Source organism: Sarcophilus harrisii, chromosome 4 (genome assembly GCF_902635505.1).
Source record: "Sarcophilus harrisii chromosome 4, mSarHar1.11, whole genome shotgun sequence".
Taxonomy (NCBI): Eukaryota; Metazoa; Chordata; class Mammalia; order Dasyuromorphia; family Dasyuridae; genus Sarcophilus; species Sarcophilus harrisii.
Window position 1 is genome coordinate 55,896,695 of NC_045429.1, and position 24,619 is coordinate 55,921,313.

Sequence of the window (24,619 nt, forward strand, 5' to 3'; positions counted from 1 at the left end):
ACCGGAGAGACAAAAACAAAGCAGTCCCTGCCCTCAAGGAGCTTACATTCTACTGGAGGAAAATGTACACAGATAAGTACAAAATATATACAAAGTAGATACAATATCATTTTGAGGTGGGGTAGCATTAACAATGGGGCAGAACAACAAAGCCCACTTGGAGGAGGTGGCAAGTGGGCAGAGACTGAAGGGAGCTAGGGGCTTCAAAATGCAGAGATGAGGCAAAGCATTACCATGCAGGTGGAATAGCTTTGTGTGGAGGGAAGCACAAGCACAGGAGGAATATTTAATACGTGTGGGGAATACCAAGGAGCCCGGTTTGTTTAGAAGGTAGGGTGTGGGAGGTAGAAACATGAGATCCATTTGGAAATAGAAGCTGGAGTCAGATTATAAAAGGCCAATATGAGGGGTTTTTATGTTATCCTGGAGGCACAAGGAGCTACATAAACTGCTACATGTTTAGACCCATGCCTTTGGAATATCTGGTTAGCAGCCGTTTGGAGAAAACTGGAAGCAGGAAGACCAATTAGGAACCCAGGCTAGAGGTGACAACAATCTGAATTAGGGTAGAGATCACAGGAATAGATAGAAAGGGATAGCTAAGAAAGCTATTGGGAAGGTGGAGTCTGCAAGACTACATCTCATAGACAAGGGCTCATAAATGGTCACTGGTGTGACAACCAACCATCAACAGGTTGGTTGTAAGGGTAAGTGGTTGAAAAAGATAAGCAATTATGGATCTGATTGATGGGGAGGTGCTAAGACTTAGTGAAAAGTGCCAGAGTCCCAACTCCTTGTGCTAGAGATGTCACCAACTAGCCAAGATGTCACATGGGCAAGTTAGTCCATCTCTTTGGGCTTCAGAGCCCTCACCTAATAAAAATGGAAAGAAATATCTGCCCCCCTCCGCTCCCATCTCCTCACAGGGATAGTTTGAAGAGCAGCTGAAATAACAGAGCTGGAAGCCTTTTGAAAAATCTAGAGATCAGCATACCAGTACAACATTATTATAAATTCTTAGGTCTTGGAAGAACTGGAGAACACTCTGCATACGCTACGCCCCTCTCTATTTCTCCCTCCTCTTTGTATGCAGGTTGGAAATTAGGCTTGCCTATGAGAAACTCACCTTAGATCCCCATGCCTATGAATGTCAAACACTCATTTTATACATTTATACACACACCCAAATAAGTATTTAAAGAAATAAAACTGTTCTAAATACATTTCCATTTGCTTATAAATGCTGATTTACAATCCTAAATCTTCCCTTGCTTGTCTGTTTTTTTTTTTTTTTTTTTTTAAATCTCCAAACTTTAATCCAAATACCAGTTCCTGGATGAGTACTTTCCATGATTGAGAGTTGCATTGTCAGCACCCATACACATGTCATGCATCTGCAACATGGAATGACACACCATTATGCCTCCCTATACAATTATTCTTACATGGCAGCAGTGTTATATAATCTTACCTCATGTTACCCTAAATTCAGACAGAGTTGACCTTCTCCACGATTTGTGATTTTTCCCCAACACTTGGGCAAAAACGCCTATGTCAACAGTTTAAAAGAAGGGGATTAAAATTCGCTGCTAGCTAACACTATTCAGGGAAAAGATTTGAAGAAAATGAACACTGTGACTTTGTGATACACAGCCACAAACATAACACTGGCCAAAGTTGTGCTTTTTCTAATTTGTGCTCTGAGCCAATTCCAATCATCTCCCATGAGTCTATGATTTCTTAAGGTCACTCAAATATTCCCCATAGAGCCCGTGTTCTTCAGTTTGCCAAAGTTTAAAGAATGTCCCTCTATATAAGTCAGTCTGCTTGGCCTTCTGGCATCAAAGCCTTTGAATGCTTCCATGTCTTTCTTAAGCTCCACAGAGGGTTCCTTCAGTCCCTAAAGTAGTGGAAAGACATCCATCTTGAATCATTAGGCTGTACTTCAAATTCTAGCTCTGCCATTTAATATTTATGTGATCTTGGAACAGTTTCCTTATCTAAAAGATGAAGGAGTTGGACTATATCAGTTCTTAATTTAGGGTCTGTGATCTTATTTTCTAAAAATATTGGTAACTTTCAATATAATTGATTTCCTTTTGTTATCCTCTATTTTATTTTATATATTTAAAAATATTCTTCTGAAAAGAGGCTAGGAAACCTGCAAAGGGCAAGTTTTTTGTACTTCTCTTCATGATTTATGCTTTGTTTTTTTTTTTTTTTTTTTTTTTTTTTTTGTAGAAAGAGCATACAGTTCCTGAAAATGACATCTACTATCCTAACCCCTCCTCCTAAGCCCAGGTATTCAATGAAGATAACTGATAATTTTCATAGCAATTACTTTCAACATCTATTGTTTAAGATGGAGAGATTGAAAGCAACTTCTTCCGATATCAACTGCTTATCCCAAAGACTCCAACAATCCCCAGTATATGATGCTGATGTTCCTAGACACACAACACTGGATGATCTTTTGGACCTAAATACATGGTAGTGCTGAAGCTTCAATACAATATAACAGGGAGAAAGGAGCTGAAGGGGGTGAGTTACTAGCCCTTGAAGTGCCCTGCACTACCACAAGAAGTCAGCAACCTTGGGATCAGAATTGAGGTCAGAACAAGCAGGATGTGGGGTCAGAGAACTAGAAAGTTAACAGTTTTCCATCTTGTCAAGAAAGGTTTTCTCATTTTAGCACTTCTGGCTTGGATGGAGTTAATGTTATTGCTCTTTTGGGGGGTTGTGATGGGTTGTTTTTTGGCAATTAGTTGGGCAGCTGTTTTATATGAAATTCTCTTAGCTCAGATCCCTCTAGACACAAAGGTGAATCCTCTAGGATTTCCCTCATTAACTCAATTAACATGGATAAGGTTAACTTACAAACCAATACAAAGTGCTGGCAGTTTATAGAAATCTAAACTGGAGTCAGGGTGGTTTACAAGATGAATCTTAATACTGCCCAGTATAGCTTACAGGGATCAGCTAAGTTCCCAGAACATTTCCCCCTGGAGATTTAGCCACTCAAGGAAAAGGTATCCTGTCAAAATCACCCGATCTCTAAAATTTCTCAATACACTGAAAAAAGGCAAGGTAACCCCAACAGATGGTTTGAACTGTTAAGCCCTGGGACCCTTCCTTCCTTAGGCCACTGGGTTCAACATGGGGGACAGTGGTGAAATGTTATGGACTATTTCAACCTTTGTCATATGCCCCAGTCCCATTCCTTTTGTCCCCAATGGCTAATCAGGAATATAGCCCTTATAAATACTGTCTTAAGTGAATTCTAAGGGGGAAATGAGAGCAGGAAAGTTTCAGAAAGCAACCTTTTCCTGACACCAGGAATCACAATCACAAGTAGGGTGGGAGAGTCAAAGAAATGTCATGAAAGAGCCTGGCAATTGAGTTCCTTTCTTCTTTGGGTGTGGGGAAGAAGGAAAAGAATCAATTTCTTTTAGCCACACATACACATACCCTATCCCTGCACTGAGAAATGAATCCCAGGCCCTCAAAGTTGGGATTTCAGAAGCCATTTGAACAGAGATCTCCTCTAGGGCACCTTTAACAAGTTGTCATTCAATCTCTTCTTGGGGACCTTTAATGACAGGAAACTCACTATTTCCTAACAGAGCCCATTCCATTTTTGGAAATGCTCTAATTGCCCAAAATGGTTTTTTTCCCTTCCATTGAACCTCATTATATCTTTCTGCAGTGTCATTCTGCCTTCTGGGGCTGATCACAAATATAATTCTTCTAACGTGATAGCCTGCTTCCTGAAGATCTTCCCTAAAAGTTTCCTCTCCTCCAGGGTCTTGAATCAGTGACTGTATGGTCTCTCCTTCTGCTGCTCTCCACTTGTTGTAATATGTCATAATTGGGAATGGAACTCGGGATTCTACATGTGGCTTGGCCAGCAGACCTATGAATGGCACTGGGGCAGGGTTTCTGGGGTCACTTCCACCTCCATTACTACACGAGTTTTTTAAGCTCTTTCCCCTTCCATTTCCTCATCTGTAAAATAAGGGGATTGGACAAGATAGTTTCCATAGTCCTTTCTAATTCTGGGTTTCTGATTCCATGAACTCCATCTTGGACATGATATTTCATTGACTGTTGATTATGAATGGAAGAGTCTGTTGTGGCTGCCATGAGACATGGCACATTGGACTTATCATCCACTAAATCCCAATTCTTCGTCTACTCTCTTGTCTAGTCCCTTGTAATGCACTGGATTTCCTTCTTTCTTTTAAACCCAAGATTAGAACATCACACTGATTCCCAATTTTATCCTGTTAGTATCAACCTGTTGTTTTGGCTGGTCCCAACATCTTTTAAGATCCCAACTCTTCTCTCCAGTTGGGAAGCTCTCTTGCCATTTGTCAAACACAATACTCTTGTCTTCATCTGACATAGGGTTTGGTAAATGTTAATAAGGGCCTCATTCTTGAAATGAGAGAATGTCAAGATTATACTATGGGCCAATACTATAAAACCTCTTAGAAAATGCAATTAAAGATGCTTTCTACTTACATTATTGTTTTAAAGAGTAAATGCTATAAAGTCTACCCTCCAAACTTAGCCATATCCCAAATGGAAGGGTCAAGAGGAGAGAGAAATTTGGGCTACTTGAAAACAGGCATTCCTGGATCACTTTTAAGCCTTACCTCATTAAAGATATAGAGTCTAAATCTGTGATTTCTTAAACATAGGGAACTCCTGGAATGGAAAATTCCTTCTACTGATGCAGAATGGCATTTTCTCTAAAACTCACAGTCTTACAGGACCTTTTGGAGCACTGAGAGGCTAAGTGACTTGTTCAGGATCACACAGCCAGTATGTGTCAGAAGCAGGACTAGAATACAGGTCTTCTTGCTTTGTGGGTCAGCTCTCTGTTCACTTACATCATGCTGCCCCTCACTCAGTTATATTCAACCCCCCCCCCCTCCCCAAATCACAAATGGATTTTATTCAACTTAGGATAAAACCATCCCATGTCAGGGGGACGATGACAGGGAAAGAAGACATTCTTCTGGAATCTTGGGTTCATTTGGGATCCTATGGCCATCTTTATCCCAAACCTTCAAGGTAAAGCTAAGAAAAATCTGACCTTAGGAAGTTCATGTCTGACTATTCTTTGTACTTTTGAAGAACTCTTTACAATTCAAGCCTTTTACTCCAAGATTTCCTGTTGGCTGGTCTTCCACTGGGGACTGTGCAATAACTGGAAAAGTAGACTGGAAAAAATGCCCAGGTATTCCTTTCCTTGTATATACCATAATTTTTTAAAGATGCATATACTGTTTTCTGGCTCTATTGTATCCATTTTTTTTTCCTCCAAAGTGAAAGAAAAATGACCACAAAGGTCTGGACAGTACATCTTGAGAAGCAGTGACTGGCTTTTTGGACCATTAATTCTTTTCTAACCCTGGTTCCCAAGAAGACCCTGTCCTAAGATCACTTGTAATACCACAAATAGAAGGGCACTCAATGAAGCTTTCACTTGTAAGGATAGCTTCATCCCTAAATAAAAATAGGAGCTACACTGTATAGTTGTGCTTAATACCTATCCTGAAAGTTTTCAGTCTGAAACACAAGGTATCTATGACTACTCTTCCTCTTTCCTATGAATAGTGGTTTCCCCCTTGTGAAATACAAACACCCCTGGGTGAGAAAGTCAAACAGCTTGACCCTCAACGAATGATCTGCTTTCTGGCAAGGACAATTTCACTTCTCTCTGAACCTGACCCACCTACAGCTTCAGCAAGAAGCACCCAGAAGCCAAACAGGTAGAAAGCTCAGACACCAGCTCTTAGAACTCTAATTCTTCATGGGCTGGACCTTCTGCTAAACAAGCACTTAGTTTTCTTTTTTTTCCCTTAGCACAAAAATTGGAATTACCGCACACAGCACCCAAGGGTGCCAACCCAAAGAACAAAACACCAGCCCAATGGCCCTGGGGACGACGTGGAAGGAAGGATGCCCTCCCTAGAAAGTGCATTCCCCGCTCTCTGATTCCTTGTACAACCCTGCTACATTCAAAATTATCTGCCCCAACTGGGAGGACCTGGTAACAGTGTCTCTCCAAATAAAACAAAACCATGCTACATTTGTTTCTCTATGTGCCTTGGCTCCCCTTAGGGATAAAAAATTACTAGAACCTAGAAGAGTGGCTATAATGTAACAATGAGCCAAAACTAGTTGCCAACTGTAGCAGTTTTGTCTCCGTTTGTCTTTTTGGGTGCTTATGTATCAGGCAATCACCCCCAGCCCCATGCAGCCCCACCACCACTGTGCCAATCGGAGCCACAGCTTCCTTGGAGAAGGGTCTTGCTTTCTTGGCATCCTATGGAACGGCAGCTCTAGCCCTGGTCCCTGCGCGGTGTCTCTGGTCCCTCATTGATGGTCCCAAAGCTAAATGTTCCCTTCCTCAATGCTCTGCAGCTGCAGCCTCTGGCTAGCATGAGTCCTACTGCCTCGGCGGCCCCCGAAGCTTCCCCCCGGCATGGTCCGAGTGGCCAGCAGCACTCCAGGCAGAGCCTCCTCCCCAAACAAGCTAATCTTGGCATCCGCTTCGATGGCTCTGGCCAAGCTGGCTGCGTAGCTGTCCAGGGACTTGTGTACTTCAGCCTTCACGTGGAGAATTGAGGTTTTGGCAGCTTCTACAGCAAGACAGGGAGAGAAGAAGGTTAAACTAATACCTGGGGCCGGCTCCTGTCCCTCACATGCTCCCTCTGTTGACTCACTGGCCCAGAAAACTCTGGATTGAGGATGTAGAGCTGACCCCAGGGAAGGAGCTCATCAGGCCTGTGAGCTCCCACAGCTGTTCCTGCAACTACTGCCAGGCTTCTAACCCCCTCAAACCCAATGTGGAAAGGGACAATACTGAGCACCTGCCATGTGGAAAGCATGCATGAAATATAAACTGCTAATCTATTTTTTCTCAAACTCCCATCTTCACACCTTTGCACAAGCCCTTCCCTGTACTGGAAATATACAACCCTCACTTCCATCTTTTTGAATCCCCTTCCAGGCGAGACTCAGGTACCACCTCCTAAACTCCTAAATCTTTCCTGAGCATTGTTAATGTTTTTGCTCTTCTCAAATTACTTTCTGTTTAATGTTGATTATTTCATTATTTCAACATATGTGTGTGTACATATCCATGTGTGTATATATGTACCCATATGTGTGCATGTATTTCTATCCCCAAGAAAAGATGAGCTCCCTGAAGACACAGACTGTTTCCTTGGTTACTCCCCAGGACCTCTCAAAGTGCTCTGCACAAAGCAGATGCTATTTTTTGGTTTGAGCTGATCAAATCAAAGGAGCAACTCCCCTTTTTGTTGGAGAAATTCTCATGTGACCCTGGTTTCTAGGTATATAAAAGAAGTATACAGTTCAAAAATTTACTGATAATAAATCATAGTTTTGTGACTCCCACATTCAGGTATGAGATGCCATATGGGATCACGGCCACAGCTTAAGAAGCTTTGTTCAATGATGCATAAAACAATGTGTGTTTAAAATAAACAAATAAATAAAAGTGAAAAACAAAAACAGAAACAAAAAAAGAAGCTTTGTTCTAATACAACTTCCTCTGAGAGTAGGAATGCCTCATTTTGGGGATTGGGAGGAAGTGATAGGAAGGAAAAAAAACCTCAAAGTGGGCTCTATCCCTAGGCTAGCCTGGCACAGGAGGTTTGTATAATAGTCCCATTACAGCAGTAACCCTGTCACAGAACAAACCTCTCATTTGTTCCACTTCATCTTCGAATGTCACTGAACTCCGTCTCTTGGGAGGACAAGTGCAGCGTGAAGGAGGGTTGTCATCAGAACTGTAATCTTCAAGTAGCATCACATCAGTCCCTAAAATACAGGTCAGATTTCTCAAAATAACAGAAAATATTAGTACCATTCATTCCTCTTTGTCTTTCCCCATTCTTTCCTATCTCTATTTCATTCATTTGAATTTATTTTAGGGGGAAGGAGGCTTCAGACCTGTGATTTCATCATAAGGGTACTCCTGGTGTGAAAACTCTCTCCACTGATAGAGATTAGCAACCCATCTGTTATTAACAGGCTTGGGGTTTACTAGCACACTGAGAGGTTAACTGACAGCTAGATTAAGATGGACAGGATTTGAACCTTGCTTTTTCTTGATTGGTCTTATTATGCTACCTCTCATTTAATCTAATTAAAATTAAATACCTCCTATATGCAAAATATTGTGCGTAGTTCCTGCTTTCAGAGTGCTTAAAATATATAACATAAACAAAAATAATTCTGACATAAGGTATAATTCAACAAGAATAAAGAAGGGCCTGACAAGTGCTCTAAGAAGACTGGAAGAAGAAGAAATGATTTGGGGGAAATGGGGATGATGGGAATTTTAACAGGCTTCCTGGAGGAGGTGGCCAATAGAAAGGAAGAGCATTCCAGCCATGAATGCTATGCCTTAAAAAAAAAAAAAAAAAAAAAAGATTCCTTCTGCTTATTCTCTTACCCTTCTGTTTATTTTAGACTTTTATTCTTTAATTCATGATCCTTATACATGTTTATTGCTCAGTCTCTGTATCTCACAAAACCAAAACTTCCTGGACACTTTTTTAGAGTTCCCTCTTGTAAATAGATCCTGTTATAGATTTTGCTTGCTCCTTCCTTATTTCACTGGCCCCTCACTCTTAGAAGTATCAATTCCAGCATGAGACAGAGAGGATTGAATTGTATTGTAGAATCTTGAAAAAATCTTCCTGTATTCTTGATTGAGTGGTTCATTGTCACCCCCTTAACTTCCATAATCAGTGCCTCTCACCCCCAATTCAACATGATATCTCATCTCCGGGATCACGTCCTCCTACTCTTCTGGATATTAGCTGCCCATGGGATGTCTGATTCCCCTTCTCCTGAGGGAAGATACTCTCTCCACAGAGGCATAATACTATCTCAGAACCAGTGATTTTTTACAAATACCATATTTCTGTAGATTGTACTCATTTAGATCCCTATCTTACATTATAACATCTCTTCTCTTCCTCTCCACCCACTATGAGAATGTTCTTCGGTGGGCTGTCCCCACATCACCAAATTAAGATTTTATTGTTCATTTTACCCTATTTCAATCCTTCCCTTTGCTCCTTCTCTTTAACTGTTCTGACCATAAATTATTCTTTCACAATTTTAATTTTTTCCCTGAACCATTCAGGAACATCCTGCTATTGGTTCTATGATCTCTTGGTTCTGTGCCTCACCAAGTGTTGATTCATTTTTCTTTGTCCTGCAATATATTTTCAAAGGCATTTGAACTCATTTAGATTTGGCAAAGGCCATTTTTCTTTCTGTTATCAATAGTTCTGTGTTCATTTATTTTCTTGTGCTCAAGTTATTTCAGGGCATCCAGGAACAATCCCAATTTGTCTCTTCCTTTTCTGATTTTACTTAAAGTCTCTCATCTGTTAGTGCCAGTAGAGTCACCTTATCATTCTTTACAAGATAAACAAATGTTTCATCCTCAAAACAACAAGTTCCCTCTTCAAAAAGAACCTCAAATTTGTCTTTTTAGTGTCATGAATTAAGGTCCTTATTCTTTTTCAAACAACCGATAAACATGTATTAAACACCTACTATATGCCAGATACTGTGCTAAACTATTTTTTCTTTGTGTGAAAATCTTTTATCATCAAACTCAGATCAAAATTTTTTTCTGCCTCTTCAAATATTTTTACTTATTTTCATATCTCTGCTTCCTTTTTTCTTTTCTTCTTTTTCTTTCTTTCTTTTTTTTTTTTTTAAGTCTTGATGGTCAGTATGGCATTGTAGATGGAGAAAACAGCCTCAAAGTCAGAGATATCTGAGTTTAAATTTCAGCTCTGACACATACTATATAACTAAGGGCAGATCTCAACTCCTCCATACCCCAGACAACTCTTAGGCAATCAGTTACAGAACACAAGAGACGCCACTGGCTTGGCCTCTTCAGGGAAATTTTCATGAAAGAAATGAAATCTGTCCTCAGAGCCTGGGAAAAGAAGTAAAAAAAAATTCCTGCCTCCAATTATAGAAAGGATAGATGAGGGTTGGAGGTAGTCTTAAGGGCCAATCTCTTAATCCAATATATGAAAATATCAAGGTCTGATAGTAAGAAACAGGCTGAATTTTTTGACTCATTTTTTGACTTTAAATCCAGAGTTGTTTTTTCTTGGTCACTATTGACTCTTCATGAGCCCATGCACCACAGCATATCAGGCCCTTCTAATCCCTACTACCTCTCAAAGTCTGTCCAGGTTCATGTTCATTGTTTCCATGTCACTCTCTATCCATTTTATTCTCTATTGTTGTATTTCCCTTTTGCCTTTAATCTTTCCCAACATCCAAATCCTTTCTAACGAGTCCCATCTTCTCATTCTGGGGCCAAAGTATTTAAGTTTCAAGCTTCCGTATTTGACCTTCAAGCAAACTGCCTGAATTAATTTCTACAAGTAATAACTGATTTGATCTTGCTGTCCAGTGAACTCTCAGAAGTCTTCTCCAGCACCACAATTTGAAAGCCTTAATTCTCAAGTGTACAATTTTCCTTATTATGTGAATCCTGAAATCAGCTTATTCTCTCTCCTTTTCAGGAAATGCTAAAATGCTCATCCTAGGAGCTTAGTTTCCCAGACTGTCTTATTACTATAGTTAAGGCTACCATGATATATTCAGACTGCCTTGGTTAGCATCTTAAAGATACCCATGATGGGAACTTCCCAAACTGTTTTATTAAGCCCAAATGGGCACCAAGTTCTCCCAGGATATCTAGATCAATATCTCAATATCTATACATATATTTTTATCTTCTCAACTTTTCTATGATATTTCCCTTGTCCTCTGAGAAACCCCAAAGGTTATATTTCCCTATAAAATATGTGCTTATGAAGATCTTTTCTAAGTCCTTTTCAGGACTAAGTCCACTATGAAATACCCTCTCCCTCCTCATAGCATCTTCCTTTTAATGGCCTCTTTTCCCATACATAACATAGTTAACTCTGGTTAATTAATCTATTAAACTCTTCAATGGATTTAGCCTACCAGTCAATGGCATAGTCAGACCTCATGGCATATTACTTTAATGGCTTCTTCCAAATCCTCTATTGCTTTCCTAAATCTACTTCATATTTACCATTCCTGGTGTCTATTTTACTGCTTCATTTTGTTTATAACTTCTTAAATAAAAGTACCTTTTAGGAAAGAAAAATGCCCTTGTGAATATTACATATGCCTTGTGCCTTGTATTTTGAACAAGGAGTTGCTACACTGACCCTCATCATTCATAGTCCAACTCTCACAACTACTGAAAAAAACCAAGACTTTGATTATATGGACCTTTGTCAGCAAGGTGATTGATGTCTCTGCTTTTTAGTAAGCTGTCCAGATATATCATGGCTTTTTTTCCATGGAGCAAGGATCTCTTTATTGAATGGCTACAGTAACTGTCTGCAGTGATCTCTGAGCCCAAGAATATAAAATCTGACACTACACCCATGTTTTCTCCCTCTTATTTGCCAGGGAGTAATGGGACCAAGTGCCATGATCTTATTTTTTTTTCTTTTTATGTCAAGTTTCAAGTCTGCTTTTATAATCTCCTCTTTCACCCTCAACAAAAGGTTTTTTAATTCTTCATTTTCTGCCATCAGAGGGGTGCGACCTACATATTTGAAATTGTTGATATTTCTCCTAACCTTAATTCTGACTTTTGATTCATCCATCTTAGCACTTCTTATGATGTACTCTGCATAGAAATTAAATAAATAAGGTGACAATAAACAGCCTTATCATAATCCTCTCCCAGTCTGAAAACAATCAGTTATCCCATCTTCGATTCTAATTGTTGATTCTTGGCCCACAAACAGGTTCCTTAGGAGACAAGTGAAGCTATCTAGTACCTCCATTTCTTTGAGGACTTGTCACATTTGTTGTGATCCACATAGTCAAAAGACTTTAATGCAATCAATGAAGCAGATGTTTTTGATTTGCTTTCTCCATACTCCAGTGAATGTTGACAATTTGTTCATTAGTTCCTCTGCTTCTTTGAAAACTAGCTTGTTTGTAATTCCCAGTTCACATGCTGCTGAAGGCTAGGTTGCAGAATCGTAGGCATAACTTTACCAGAATGTGAAATAAGAATAATTATTTGGTAATTTGACTGTTTTATTAAGTCCAGATAGACAATTCCCTTCTTTAGAACTGGGATGTAAACTGATCTTTTCCAATGTAGTGGCTATTGTTGAGTTTTCTAAATTGGAGTTCCTAGTAATAAACCAGAACAAACTTTGGCTGTTGTAACCAGTCCTTCTCTATCATTTAGCAAAAGGACAGCCCACTGGAACCCAAAGTGGCTTTGGAAAAAACATGTTTGGTGGCCGTTTTCAGCAAACGCCTGACTGAGAAAACTAAGTGAAAAATCGGGTTTGGGGATAAAGTACAAATCAGAATCCATCTGATAAGGTTCCTGCTTTGTGCAAGTATCATACATTACCCCCTCGATCCCCCAACACATTCAGTACAATACAAGAAATCAGGAGGATTAACAGATGCTGCTGAACTTTCTTCTTGTTGGTCAGCAAATTGTAATCTAGATATTTTACTGATCAAGAGATTCATGTGCTGTGTCTACCACTGCCTGGCTTTGCAATGTTCTAGGGCCATTAGCCAGAACACAAAGAAAGGGAGGAAGATTCCTCAGCTTCACTCAGCTCCCAGAAAAAGACTCTGCCATTAGGGAGCAAGCCACTAGGGAAGGAATTTGTTTTTAAAAGCTTCTTTAGAAACAACCATGGCTCAGAGACTTGCTTACAGGATTCAATGCTAAGGCAATAAATTCTAGTGGTTCTTATAACTCCTAGCATCCAATAAAAGTCTCTGAGAGAAATGATTGCTTTTCTCTTATATTAATAACCGTTTCCCCTATTTTTCTCATCAGAAATAAAACCCTGTAGATTATTCGGCCAGTCTGTGAAGGACATTGTTGACAGATGAGATTGCCCAAAACCTCAGGATACAAGCTTTTTCATCTTGGGTGGGACCCCAACCGATCAGAAAACCCTTATAAAGAATATCATATTTAGATGATTTTCTGCCCATTGTATTCTACTTAGGCAGATGTGGGTGGAGATAGACTGGGTAGAGATGAGGATGAGTGACATAATCAAAGTCTCAATTCCTTATTAGAATAGCTCCTACCTCTCATTATAATATTTATTCTCTCTTAAAACTTTTTAATATATTTTATTTTCCCCAATTATAAATTAAAGCAACTTTTAAATATTTCTTTAAGTTCTGAGTTCCAAATCCCATCATTTTCTCATTAATTGTTAAAGAGTTAATTTCCACCTTTGGGAATACCCACTCTTCTGAGAATATATGAGTTGGTCTGCCTCCATGATTTGTTTTTCTTTTATGAGAGAAAGTCAAATGACCATCATTTCATTAATTATCTGCTAGCCATAATTGATAAAAACCATTTTTCCATTAATTACCCAGAAATAATGTCTTGAGCTTTTTTTATGTTAAACCTCCCCCCCACCTTCCAATTTGGGATTTAATGCTTTTCACAAATAGATCCCAATTTATCTTCCTAGCCTCCTTAGGTAACCTTTGGAGACATTTTCTGGTTCAGTCATCGTAGCCTTCTAGTCATTCCTCCTACATGACACTCCTGCCTCCATGACTCTGCACTGGTTGGGATATGCTCCTGCCTCACCTCTGCCTCTTGGAATCACTGATTTCCTTCAAGAATGAGTCTGAGTGCCACCTTTGGCCTTCAACTTTTCCTGGTCTTCCCAGGTGCTGGTTCATTCTCTGAATCTCAGGAGCATAGTATGTTGCATCTACGTCTACATGTGTTTATGTTGTTTCCCTCATCAGTATGTAAGCCCCTTGAGGACAGGGGCTGTTTCCCTTTTGGCTGCATCCTCAGAGACAGGCAAACAGTTCCTAAATATGAAGCATGGATTGATACTACACAAAGTCACAGATTAAGTCACTGATTCTACCAACAATCCTCTTACTATCTCCCCATCAAAGAGCACCTTTATGAGCATGCTCTCATCTCCTTTTAAACTAAAAGTTAAACAACACTGCAAGGCAGTGGAAATAGGAAATATTATCATTTGTAAAAAGTGAAATACAGAAAAATCTTGTAATTTGCCTGAGATTATATAGCAAATTAGCCAGAGTTTGGGTTAGAAAGCACATCTCCTGCTTTCCTAGTGCTAAGATGTACATATGCTCCTTTACACAACCCCACCCCCAACACTCCCAAGTAAGCTTCATGGGCTTTTACAACCATGCTGAGGACATTTGTGAGTAGGTTACCTGAATCCTGAGAGCAGCTGAAGCCAGTGTCCCCAGTGCTGCTACTGTGACCCAGCGGCTGCCCTCCTGCCATGAGGGCGGTGAGATGTGGTGACAGTCCTAGGTCTGTAAGACAAAAGGCAGCATTTGTAGGTGGGAAGGGTTTAAGGTTGGATGAGACAGAACTTTCTAAGGCCCTCTGCCCATTCATAAGTCCTCATTTTTCCTCCTTCACCCTGCCCTTCTGCCCCTATGTGAAAATATATTCTTAGCACCTGGAAAAAGATTGGATAGAATTATTCATAGTTAACTAAATTAGTATGATGACTCATTATTTCTACTCTTGGTTTTTGCATTTTTAAGGAATAAAATATATTTCCCAAAGGAATAAAAAAACTTTCAGGAAATTAATAATAATAGTTGTAATGATGATGGTTATGATGATGATAGATAACATTTATGGAGTATTTCAAAGTTTGCAAAGCATGTTTTCTACATGTGTTATGTTCTACTCAGGCAGGTGTGGGTAGAGGTAAATCCCTAAGGAGGGAGGGTGGTCTGGGTAGAGATGAGGATGAATGACATAATCAAAGTCATATTTATCCAATTCCTCATTAGAATAGCTCCCACCTCTCATTATATTTATTCTCTCTTAAAATTTTTAATATAATATTTTATTTTCCCTTATTACATATTAAAGCAACTTTTAAATATTTAACTTTTGAGTTCCAAATCCTATCATTCTCTCATTAATTGGTAACTAGAGTTAATTTCCACCTTTGGGAATACCCACATGTGTACATACACACATTCTCATTTTATTTATTTATTTTGCTGAGGCAATTGGGGTTAACTTGCCCAGGGTCATATAGCTGGGAATTGTTAAGTGTCTGAGACGAGATTTAAACTCAGATCTTCCTGACTTCAGGGCTGGTGCTCTATCTACTGCACTACCTAGCTGCTTCCTACACATTCTCATTTGATCCTAATGAGGGTACTTTTATAATTCTCCCCATTTTACAGATGAGAAAACCAGAATTCAAAGAGATTAGATGACTTGCTCAGGGACATGGGGAAAGTATGTATCTTGCTCAGGATTCAAACTCAGGTCTTTTAGCTGATGTTAAATCCAGCTGGAATGGATACTAGGCTATCTAATTGAGCTTTTTCCACCAACATAATAGAACCCAGGATGTGGGAGCTAAATGTATATGGGCCTCATTGCCTCTGGCCATCAACTTATTTTTTATGTCTTTAATGGCAGCAGTACAAAAACCACATTTTCATAATGTACTACTATTGATATTTTGTTAAATGTCACTTTTTGTAAAAGACTTCTTGTAGCAATTTCAATTGAATATTGAGCTGGGAACTGGGAAATGGATTCTGAATCACCCTGTTCTTCAGTAAATTAGTTGTGTGACCTTAGACAAGTCACTTAATCACTTTGTGCTACACTCTCCCTATCTATAAAATGGAAGCAATACCTATCCCTATTTATCTACCTCACAGAGTTGTTGTGGGGATTAATTAGATATAATGTCTATAAAACATTTGAGCTCCTTGAAAAACAGCTCATTATAAATACAAAATAATCTATTAAAGTTGGTTTGTTTGTTAAAAAATAATAATAATAGACTCCAGGAATCAATAGGCAAATGGAGAAGCAAAATTTGAGAACAGGCTTCATGTTACTAGGCAATAATCTAATCTACCTTTTTTGGAGGGGAAGGCAATCAGGATTAAGTGACTTAGACCACTCGTGTTTTGAGTGTTTCAGGCCAGATTTGTACTCAGGACCTCCTTATTTCAGGGCTGGTGTCTATCTATTGCCTCACCTAGCTGTCCCCTCTACTGTTTGTTTAAAAAAAAAAGTATTATTGATCTCTAATTCTTTTCACTGTCATAACTACTTCTGAAAATACCTTCCCACTCACAGCCCCAGATTGAATTCTCCCTTATAAGGAAGACACATCAGTTAAGCACACACAGCCCCTATGGACACAGTGACTCACATTCTGCTCTCATAGCTCCCCATTTCTGCCTCAGGAGGAAAGTGATTCTATTAGCTATTCTCTGGAACCAGAAATTTTGTTACTCATGTTTCAACTTCTGGACCAGCTTTTCTAAGATAATCCTAAGGGAGAAGGTTCTATACTAATGTTTCCATGTTTCTTATCTGATAGTATCTGCTGTTGTTTCTCCTTCAGTCTTAAAGAGGACCATGACATATGAAAAGATGCTCTAAATCACTACTGATCAAAGAAATGCAAATTAAGACAGCTCGGAAGTACCCCTACACACCTCTGAGATTGACTAAGATAACAGGAAAAGACAATAACGAATGTTGGAGGGGATGTGGGAAAACTGGGACACTGATACATTGTTGATGGAATTGTGAATTCTCCAGCTATTCTGGAGAGCAATTTGGAACTATGCTCAGAAAGATATCAAACTGTGCATATCCTTTGATCCAGCAGTGTTTCTACTGGGCTTATATCCCAAAGAGATCATAAAGAAGGGAAAGGGAGCTGTATGTACAAGAATATTTGTGGCAGCCCTTTTCGTAGTGGCAAAGAACTGGAAACTGAGTGGATGCCTGTCAGAGAATGGCTGAATAAATTGTGGTATATGAATGTTATGGAATATTATTGTTCTATAAGAGAGAATCAGCAGGATGATTTCAGAGAGGCTTGGAGAAACTTATGTGAACTAATTAATGGTGAGTGAAATGAGCAGAATCAAGAGGTCATTATACACAGCAACAACAAGATTATATGATGATCAATTCTGATGGACATGGCACTTTTCAACAATGAGATGATATAGACCAGTTCCAATGATCTTGTGATGAAAGCCATCTATACCCACAGAGAGTACTGTGGAAACTTAGCATTATCCCTCTTTTTATTGTTATTTGCTTGCATTTTATTTTCTTTCTCATTTTTTCCCTTTTTAATTTGATTTTTCTTGTGCAGCAAGATAACTGTATAAACATGCATGCATATATTGGATTTAATATATATTTTACCATATTTAACATATGCAAATGCAAATGGATTTAACTGTGCAAAATCATCAGACTCACTTTCTCCTCTAAAGCCATGTGGGTCCAGTAGCAAGGTATAGATCAGGATGACTGGAGATGGCTCTGGATGCAGAGAGAGAGACCTTGGACTTTTTAAGCTCATTTTGACTGAGACAATGCTTTAGTTTCAGTGATTAAGATTAGGTAAGAATTGAGGCAAAGAATGGCCTCTTTTACCTGGTCAAAAGTAAAAAAAATCCAATCTAGGAGGGGAAAGACTCCCCTCCTAGAAAAGGAGTTTCTGGCCAAAACAGAAACAATTGCTATTTATATTTACTTTGAGCCAATGGTTGGCTGTTGGTTGTCCTTCCTTCTTGTCTCAAAGAGGACTAAAATGACATCCCTATGTTAGTGTCAAGTTAGTGTGTCCAACTGTGAATGATCAGACCAATATGAGCTCGGAATGCTCTGCTACAGGTCAGACACAAATAGTTCCTATCAACATCTGGGGTGAATTCTCTAACTGGAGCGTGTTCCATATTACACAATCAATTCTGAGGTTCTTAAGAGAGAACTCAAGAGTGTCCTTGTATCTCTTTTTCTGACCTTGCTTGCCCTGTGCAAGTACTCTATAAAATAGTCTTTTTGGCAACAATGAGTTAGGGGGTGAGTACTCCAAGAATGCAAAGACTTCCCCTGTTGGGATGGGCAGATGAGAACAATTGAATCCAGTGGCCATGAAGGCAGATGAAGTGCTTAGAGCTTGCTTACACATAGAAGCCTCCAAGATCATCCACTGCATCTCAAGTCATTTTCACTCTGTCCTGCCACTAGACAATGATGACTCTGGAAGAGAGAATAAGGTAGAAGACTTCCTGCAACTCTGTCTTATTTAAATCCAATTTATACACGAATCAAAAGATATCACTTTGAGCCAATGAGAACTCAAACAATGACCAACTAGGGCTTGGTCTGGGATCTCTTGTTGGCCAATCAATGAGAGCCAATGTCATCTGGGTGTAAGAAAGAACTCTAGCTCTTAAGAGGTATCAGAGATCAACTATATAGAGAGAGATAGATAAGACAGTGTATGTATGTGTGTGTATGGTGATATAATGCAGGGTTTCTTAAACTTTTTTCACTCATAACTTTTTTTTTGCTAAGAAATTTTTAGTGCAAACTCAGGTTTACAAGTATATAAAATAGGTATGCAAATCAAACATTAATTGATAATAGATTATAATTTTGTGATCCCCACATTCATATAAAATCTTGACTCACAATTTAAGAAACTTTGATATAACTTTTCCTCTCTTGCCCTAAGCAAAAGAGATCATTATTGTTTATGGGTGAGCTGGGGTGGTGGGGGGAGGGTACTCTAGATCAGCATCTCAGCAACAAAGAACATTTTTCTGGAGTTTATATTCCAAATGAGTTTTGCAATCCCCTTGTGCTTCTAATTAAGGCATCCATATACAAGGCCAGAGACATAGCCAAGCATCCTCCTCTTGCTCATCCTTATCCAGGCATTTAGCACCTGGGAGATAACCAGATTTCAAGGGTGCAGCCCAGAGTAGAGGGAGGGAGACGGCTGTCTCACCATCCCACCAAGTAAGATGACTAGAACCACAGTTAGTTCTGGAACAATTGCTAAGAGGTTGTGGTGAAAGCTAAGAACAAGCCCTATTCTCCCACCAATATATCAGCATAACCACAAGCTGGGAAACTGTTTCAGTCAGTTCATATTTCTGGAGCTGGTGCATTTCATGTTCATCTGGCACATCCTCCTGAATTCAAACAATTTACCCTCATCTACTTGGGAGCAATAAGCTTGGTGCCCTTCTCACAGAAAGGACAACACATGCACTCAGAATTCATGCAACTAAGGGCCAAAAAGGCTTGTGATATGTGGAAGAATATGCTGTCTAGAGAAAGGATTAGTGCCAATTAGAAATTTCCTGAAAACTCAGTAACAAATGAGACCTGCTGATGTAACCAAAAAATGAAGTTGAGAGTATTTGGGAAAAAAAATAAATTTAAGTGGGGCTGACTGACTAGTGGCAAAATTGTAAATTAACTGAGCTAGCAACTTAAAATATCCCTGTTGTTTGTCTCGCACCTTTGGGAAAACTTTTCTTCATTTAGGGATAGGATTCTTGGTATATGAGTCAAAGGATCAGGAGGAATCATCTGCAAGTCTAACTGAAAGCCACTGCTATTTAACAATTAAATACCATCCTCAACATGTTTATACAACCCCTGGCATCCTGAAAGTAGCCAGACAGCTCCAGGTAATTGGGAAATTCAATTTCTGCTTAGGCTCACAAAGCAAATTTTAGAATGGTGTACAATTCTGTTTTGTTTTTAAATTTTGTAGACTGAAACTTTCCAGAAGAAACATTTCCGATAAAAATTCAGTGTAGTCACCTCTCAGTTATCTGTACTAATAGAAGATATAAGATGGGAGAGCAGCATACCCCATCCACAACAATAGAGAATCTCAAAATACCACTTCTATCTTACACACAAATGCATTATTTGACTTGAGAAATACATTTAATTTCTTAGTCTATTGTTCTGTTCTGCATAGGAGTGACTCTGGATTCTTGAAAGTTATCCCAGGAAAAGACAAGATGGTCTTACCAAGCCAAACAAGTGTGGAGTGTGAGTCAAAAGTAATGGACTGAATGTCATCTGTCAGACTGACTCTGTTTGTCTCTCCCTCTTCATCATTTCTCTCTCTGTCTCTCTTTCTCACTCTCTGTTTTTCATCTGAGGCCAGTTTAGCTGGGTATTTAGAGGCTTGTCAAGCAAAAAGCTGGCCACCAAGTATTTCCTTTTTTAAACTACAGTAACTTACTAAAGTACAGCCTGCACTGGTGAAGAGAACATCCCAAACTGCAAAATCTCAGTTTGAAGGGACCTCAGAGGAAATTAGAGAACCATACATTTAGAGCTGGAAGAGACTCAGAAGGTTGTTTAGTCCGACTTCCTTTTCATAGCTGAGGACCACCAGAGAAGCTAGTGAATCCATTTTCCCAAGATCAAACAGGTAGATATATGTGAGAGGCAGAATTTGAATTCACATTCTCTGACTTCAAAGCTAGAGCTCATTCTGCTACATATTAAAAGCTATTCTTTCCTAATGTGACCCAGCAGTGTATCCCCTCCCTAGTGTACTTGTTTAACCAGATGCTACTATATTCCAAAAGAATATAGCAACTTTCTATTTTAAATGCCATATGGGGCGGGAAGGGGAAGTGGGGAGAGAACAATGGTAGGGAATAAGGCAAAAAGAATAGGAAATGGTTAAATTTTAAAATCTATGTAGATTAAGTTTTCATTGTCTTAGGAAGAGTGAAGACAGTGATTAATCTCATACATGATACTTGTGTGTGTGTGTGTGTGTGTGTGTGTGTGTGTGTATGTGAATGTATGTGTGTGACAATGGGAAAGTCTCTTTGATCATTAGTTTCTCATCTCTAAAATAGATTGAGTTCCTTTCTCATAAGGCTGTTAAAAGGATCCCACTCCTGCAATGTAAAAGTACTAAAGCTAAGATGAGGAGATTTAGGATAAACCTAAATACTAAACAGGATGGTATTCCTTTTTTGGCAGCCTCTTTGGAAGCCTGCTGAAGCCTAGAGACCCCTTTGTCAAATTCATGATTTAATGCCTAAATTTGTCATTGGAGGAAATGTTTTTAAATTTCAATCAGTCTAGTGAAAATAAAGATGTAATTTTTTCCCTACCCAATTCATGGATTCTCTGAAATCTAAGAGTCAGTCCTGGGGGATTGAAATTAAATTTCTTCTCCTAATTTCATAGTAGCATAGATTCTCTGCGTTAAAGGGGTCTTTTGAAATATAATCTAGTTGGGATAGCTAGGTGGTACAATGGATAGAGAACCAGTCCTGAAGTTCAAATCTGGCCTCAGACACTTAACATTTTTGAGCTGTGTGACCTGGGAAAGTCACTTAACCCCAATTGCCTCAGCAAAAAAAAGAAAAAGAAAAAGAAAAGAAAGAAATATAATCTAGTCCAACTACCTGTTCAAAACATAAATCTTCTCTACAATATCTTTGATAAATGGTCATTCAGTTTTTGCTAATTATTATTATTATTATTTTACCAATTGTTGTGTCCAGAGTTAGTAGCCTTTTCAAAGAAATATATAACCTCTTCATTTAGTCATTTTCTAGGACAAAGAAGGGAAGATTGATAGATTCTCCCTCGTTATGGGAGGAAGAAGGCAACTCTACCTTCTGAATTATGGCTGGATACAGGGCAGTCATGTTAATCAGGGCATAGAAAAAATCATTGACATATCCATTTCTGTAGTTTTGGGTATCTCAACCAACAGTATAGGCCCCTAGGAATTTCAGGGTAGGAGAAGAAGCTCAGGAAAATGAAGAACATAATAGGCAATTCTCCATTATCCAAGAATATGCATCTTTTTCTCTCTCCAAAACTATGGCCAATGAAAGAGCATATTACTTAAAAGTTACTTTTGGCATGAGGATAATAAACCACCAAATCTTGGAGTTGTGAAATAATTGCTACTCTTTTCAATTATTTTCCACAATTTTCCACCAAGTCCACTAAGATGAAATTTAGTGATGATTAAGTACAAAACCCTTGTTTGATTTAAAAAAAAAAAAACAACACAAAACCTCTCCACCTACAAGGTAGAAGCAATTCAAGTGAAAAATAAAACAGGTTAAAAAAAAATCTTTGGGTTTAGTAGACTCAAAGCTTAATATAAGTCAGTAATGTGATATGGTGGCCCAAAAATCTGTATTAATCTCTTGATCATGGAAAAGTGTCCAGAATGAGGCAGACAATAGTACTGCTGTACCGGGCCCAAGTCAGACCATATTTCAGCTCCATTTACCATATTTAAAAAGGCCATAGGAAGGCAATGAGAATGGTGAAGAGACTTGATATCATGTCATGATATCCAGATTTACAGAAATAGAGGTTTTAGCATGAATTACCAATTACCATGAGGAGCAAGTATTAAGCCACCCTCAGATATATGAAAAGTTAGCATATAGAAGAGAGATTAGAATTATTCTACTCTGCTTTAGTGGGAATAGCTAGGACCAGTGATAGATACATGGAAACAGATTTTAGTTCAACAAAAGACATATTTCCCAATAATTAGAACTTCTCAAAAAATGGGATGCAGTTCACTCCCTATCTGAATGCCTTGAGGGCCGGAACTGGATGACCATTCACCCAGGAAGTTGTAGGAAGCTCTCTTGTTATGAAATGGGTGGAATAAAGACCTAGAATATGGTAAGTACTTAATAAATGCTGACTGGTTTATTTTTTACATCTCCTCTAATGTTGCAATTCTATTATTACAGACAGGCACTGAAGATGATGAACAAAGATGAATGTTCAATGGATCAAATAAATACTACTCCAATCTGTATAGCAATTTTCAAGCTTACAAAGCATTTTGCTCACAATACTATATTATTATCTTGATTTTTATAGAAGATCAGAGAATTTTAAGTGACTTTTCCAGGGTCACAAAGTTAGAAAATCTCAGAATTAGAATTTGAACTTGGGTCTTTGTGTCCTCTCCCTCACTTAAATTTAATTCACTTGCATGTCTTGGTCCTCTTTGACAAAGAGAAGATTCAATTTAGTTCCAATTGATCAATGATGGACAGAACCAGCTATACCCAGAAAAGGAACACTGGGAAATGAATGTGGACTACTTGCATTTTTGTTTTTCTTCCCATGTTATTTTTATATTCTGAATCCAATTTTTCTTGTGTAACAAGAGAACTGTACAGATCTGCACACATACATTGTATTGAAGATACACTTTAACATGTTTAACATGTATGAGACTGCCTACCATCTAGGGGAGGGGATGGAGGGAGAGAAGGGAAAAGTTGGAACAGAAGTGAGTGCAAGGGACAATGTTGTAAAAATTACCCATGTATAATGTTCTGTCAACAAAAAGCTATAATTTTAAAAAAGAAAAAAAAAAAAAAAGGAAGGACAAAACAACAAGAACAACCTTAGACTGCTGTATCTTCCCCTAAACCATATCATACTGTCCAGATTACTCCCTAACTTATTCTGAATGTTTCCATTCTAGTCCTTCCACATCATTTGGAATATAGTTATACTGCTACTTAGTTACAATTGTCTACATGGAATAGTAACCACTAAAACAGCCACGTGAACTAATGCACAAAAAACCCAAACCCACACTTACTGATTCAATCTTGTCTGACTTTTTATGACTTTTTGGGTAAAAACATTGGCCTGGTTTGCCATTTCTTTCTCCAACTCATTTTACAGATGAGGGAACTGAGGCAAATGGTTAAGTGACTTGCTCAGGGTCATACAGCTAGTAAATTTCTTTCTTTTTTTTTTTTTTATTTAATAGCCTTTTATTTACAGGATATATGCATGGGTAACTTTACAGCATTAACAATTGCCAAACCTCTTGTTCCAATTTTTCACCTCTTACCCTCCAACCCCTCCCCCAGATGGCAGGATGACCAGTAGATGTTAAATACATTAAAATATAAATTAGATACACAATAAGTATACATGCCCAAAACATTATTTTGCTGTACAAAAAGAATCAGACTCTGAAATATTGTACAATTAGCTTGTGAAGGAAATCAAAATGCAGGTGTGCATAAATATAGGGATTAGGGAATTCAATGTAATGGTTTTAGTCATCTCCCAGAGTTCTTTCTCTGGGTGTAGCTAGTTCAGTTCATTACTGCTCCATTGGAAATGATTTGGTTGATCTGTTGCTGAGGATGGCCAGGTCCATCAGAACTGGTCATCATATAGTATTGTTGTTGAAGTATATAATGATCTCCTGGTCCTGCTCATTTCACTCAGCATCAGTTCGTGTAAGGCCCTCCAGGCCTTTCTGAAATCATCCTGTTGGTCATTTCTTACAGAACAGTAATATTCCATAATATTCATATACCACAATTTATTCAGCCATTCTCCAACTGATGGGCATCCATTCAGTTTCCAGTTTCTAGCCACTACAAAAAGGGCTGCCACAAACATTCGTGCACATACAGGTCCTTTTCCCTTCTTTATAATCTCTTTGGGATATAATCCCAGTAGTAACACTGCTGGATCAAAGGGTATGCACAGTTTGATAACTTTTTGAGCATAGTTCCAGACTACTCCCAAAATGGTTGGATTCGTTTACAACTCCATCAATGTCCCAGTTTTCCCACATCCCCTCCAACAATCATCATTATTTTTTCC

General features: G+C 38.7%; 1 protein-coding gene across 1 annotated transcript in view; it reads right to left on the reverse strand.

Moving 5' to 3' along the window:
• Positions 1-1,279: 1,279 nt before the first annotated feature.
• Positions 1,280-24,619, reverse strand: part of GPR161 (G protein-coupled receptor 161) — a 49,575-nt gene continuing 26,235 nt past the window's right edge. The window contains exons 5-7 of the mRNA XM_031936845.1: positions 14,344-14,448; positions 7,741-7,860; positions 1,280-6,653 (exon numbers count right to left, since the gene is read on the reverse strand). Coding sequence (XP_031792705.1) covers positions 6,406-6,653; positions 7,741-7,860; positions 14,344-14,448 — 473 coding nt within the window. The 3' untranslated portion in view covers positions 1,280-6,405. The remainder of the gene's footprint in view (positions 6,654-7,740; positions 7,861-14,343; positions 14,449-24,619) is intronic.